At 55.0% G+C, this 3,114-nt stretch overlaps 1 protein-coding gene across 1 annotated transcript in view; it reads left to right on the top strand.

Moving 5' to 3' along the window:
• The window catches only part of TNXB (tenascin XB), a 63,809-nt gene that overhangs the window by 35,286 nt on the left and 25,409 nt on the right, over nucleotides 1-3,114 (top strand). The window contains exons 21-22 of the mRNA XM_045292264.1: nucleotides 1-79; nucleotides 3,016-3,110. The exon at nucleotides 1-79 is cut by the window's left edge and continues 85 nt beyond it. Of these exons, the coding sequence (XP_045148199.1) occupies nucleotides 1-79; nucleotides 3,016-3,110 (174 nt within the window). The remainder of the gene's footprint in view (nucleotides 80-3,015; nucleotides 3,111-3,114) is intronic.

Here is a 3,114-nt window from a genome sequence, read left to right as displayed (position 1 = left end):
GACCACAAGTACAAGATGAACCTGTACGGCTTCCAGGATGGCCAGCGCGTGGGCCCCGTCTCGGCCGTCGGGGTGACTGGTGAGTGTGACGTAGGGCACTGGCCTCCTGGAGCTGCACTGGGGCCCCTACTGTCCATGTGGGAGCTTCCGTCCCATGGGCTCTGAGACTCAGCCTCTAGAACTCCCGGGAGTGAGTCTGCTCAGGTCTCCTCTCCACACCTTCAGTGTCACCCAGGCCCGTCCCCTTCCATGCAGAAGCTTGTGGGTTCTGTGAAGAGGCAGGGCTGCCAAGCCTCTGACCAACTATGTGGCTGCCAAGGCCTCAGCCAGGCATGGGCAAGAGAGTGAGAAGCAGCGATCGTGGAGAAGCCCCATGCCCTCCTGGGGAATGACGGGACGAAGACCTCCAGGCTGGTTAATTTCCTCCGAGATGGGGAAATAGGGGCTCAGGCAGATCTGGCCTCAACCTGTTCAGGCTGTGTGACCTCAGAAGAGTCCCTCAGCCTCTCGGTGCTTGCCTTTTCTCACCGGTGAAGAAAGATGGTCCCATCCGCCTTACAGGGTGGGCGCAGGTCTGCCTCAGCTCATGCACAGTACGTGGTAACAGCAGGCTTCCCCTCCGGAGGGAGAGCGTTTAAAAAACCAAGGCAAAAGCCCTCACCGCCGTCGAGCCCATTCTGGTTCCTAGAGACCGTATGGGACAGAGCAGAACTACCCCCGTGTGTGCTGGCTGTTGTGAATAATGCCACAGTCCTGAGGCTGTGACTCTTTAAAGGACCAGGAGCCTCCTCTTGCTCCCACCGAGCGGTTGGTGGTTTTGAACTGCTGGCCCCGTTTTTATCGACCCAATGCACATTTTACCAGCCAGTCTGGAGGGAGGTCATTCTTCCCGGAAGACCTCCCAGGGCCAACTCTCATCATCTCTGATTTCAGTGCCAAAAATTGCATCTGTCCCGAGAGCCCCCCAAATTGATACCCATTTATGTAAAAACAGCGCTGAATGCCGTTAAGGCGCCCACCGCAACTCCTGCATGGGTTAGCATCAGTTATCCGCACTCATTGCCTCTCATTAATTAACACGCCATTTGCCTCTTTCACTAAGCTCTCCTCTAGCTATTCCTCCCTCAATGCTTACGAACCAGGTAAAGTAGTTGTCTGAAACTCGGTGGTTTGGCCACTCAGCTACTAGGCAGAGTAAAACCCTGCACAGAAGAGAGGCCAAGAAGAGCCCACGCCGACAGAGCAGATGATCCCCCACAGGGCAGGACTCGGCGTGGGGGGAGGGGGCCGGGGCGCCAGGGCAGGACCACTCTGCCCCCAGCAAGAGAAAGACATACAAGACTGGACAGACCAGGCACAAAGGTGGCCTTCTCGCCGGTTCCTGCCTCTGCCCTCAGATGTGTGATCCAAACTACTTTCTGTAAATGCCCTGAAAAACCTTCTTTTATCTCGTTTTCTACAAGGCTAGAAAATCCTATCAGTGGCTTTAAAATAGAGAAGTGTATTTCCGACTTAACAACAACAGAAGCAAGGTCAGTAGGCAATATGTTACACTTCGGATAGCTCCCAGGTTTGCCAAGTCAGTGAGCCAGATGCAGGATCCGGACGAGCAAGAGTACATGGACTATCTTCCCCCAACAGAGTCCCTATATTGAGAGGAGGGCACACCCTCAATGAAACATCTTTGTAATTGTATCAATGCTGTGGCCAGATTAAGGGGGTCACACTCCATCCTATTCTACATTTTGTTTATCCATTCCTCTGTGGATGGACTCTTGGGTTTCTTCTACACGTTGGCTATTGTGACTAATGCAACAATGAACGTTGCTGTCATAAAAGACTTAAAAAGGAAAAGAAGAAGGAGAAGTGTATTTCCTCACGGTTCAGAAGTCTGAATTCAGCCCCGGCTCTCACTCTGCTTTCTCTGGGGGCGCGGGTGACCCTAGTCTCATCTCCTACTTGGGCTGGTGGCCCTGTCATTTTCAGAGAGCGTGGGGCATCCCCCCGTCTCCTCGGTTGGTGCCTGGTCTGCTCATAAAGACGTGCAGTCTCAGAACCTCACAGGGGCAGTTCTGACCCTGCCCTACACGGTCTCTCTGAGTCAGCGTTGACTCAATGGCAGTCACTTTGGTTTCGAAGTCTGCTCTTTCATGCCCCCTAGGCGATTGGTTCAAGACATAACACACGCTGTTAGGGTCTCACTACCAGACCCAAGAACTGCCGACCCACCAGTGAGATGACAGTGGACCGCGGTCGACCACTGCCGTCCAGTGGATTCCAAAGTCATACTGACCCTATAGGACGGGGTAATACTGCCCCTGGAGGTTTCCGAGACCAGAGATCCTTTGGGAGGAGCAAGCCTCGTCCTTCTCCTACCCAGGGGCTGGTGGTTTTGAACTGCAGACGTTGCTGTTAGCAGCCCAACACATAACCACTACCCCACCAGGGCTCCTCGCCACAGGCACCGAGGTTAGGACTTACAACACATTTGGGGTAAGGGGGTACAATCCAACCCCTACAAGTTTAGAAACCAAACTGCTGCTAAAGGAAAAGCTGTGTGGGGGGGCTTCTTGACACCCACCTCCCCCTCGAGGCTGAGACAGTGCCGACACGTAGCTCCCCCCCTGTGGGGTTCTGAGACTGTAACTGTGGACGGAGTAGAACTGCCAGCCACGCAGATCACAGCCACTTCACCACCAGGGCTCCACAGCTCCTGACCCCCAGATGGGTGACTCTCCTGGCAGGATCTGGTGTTGTGTGTGGTGCTGTGGTAATTAGCCATCTGACCCACTGAATGGCTCTCCGGGAGTTGAGCGTCTGGGTGACATGGGGTCCTGGCCCTGCCGCTTTGGACACCCCCACAGGTGTATGCTCTGCACACTCAAACTGGGGAATGATGCTCCGTTCTGAGGCATGGCATCTAGGGTCCTGGGGTGTCTGGGAGAAGTACCAGGACCCCTGGCCAGAGGGCCCTTCCTGAGCACAGCTGTTTCTTCTCTGTGCCTCGCCATCCAGCCCCACGACAAGAAGAGGCAGTGACCCTGGCTCCAACAGTTCCTTCCACCGAGCACCCTGAGCCACCTTTGAAGCCTCGCCTGGGGGAGCTGACTGTGA

Source organism: Echinops telfairi, unplaced genomic scaffold (genome assembly GCF_000313985.2).
Source record: "Echinops telfairi isolate 266 unplaced genomic scaffold, ASM31398v2 ScPeMD7_655;HRSCAF=1070, whole genome shotgun sequence".
In the NCBI taxonomy this organism is placed as follows: domain Eukaryota; kingdom Metazoa; phylum Chordata; class Mammalia; order Afrosoricida; family Tenrecidae; genus Echinops; species Echinops telfairi.
This window is presented reverse-complemented; position numbering and strand designations above follow the sequence as displayed.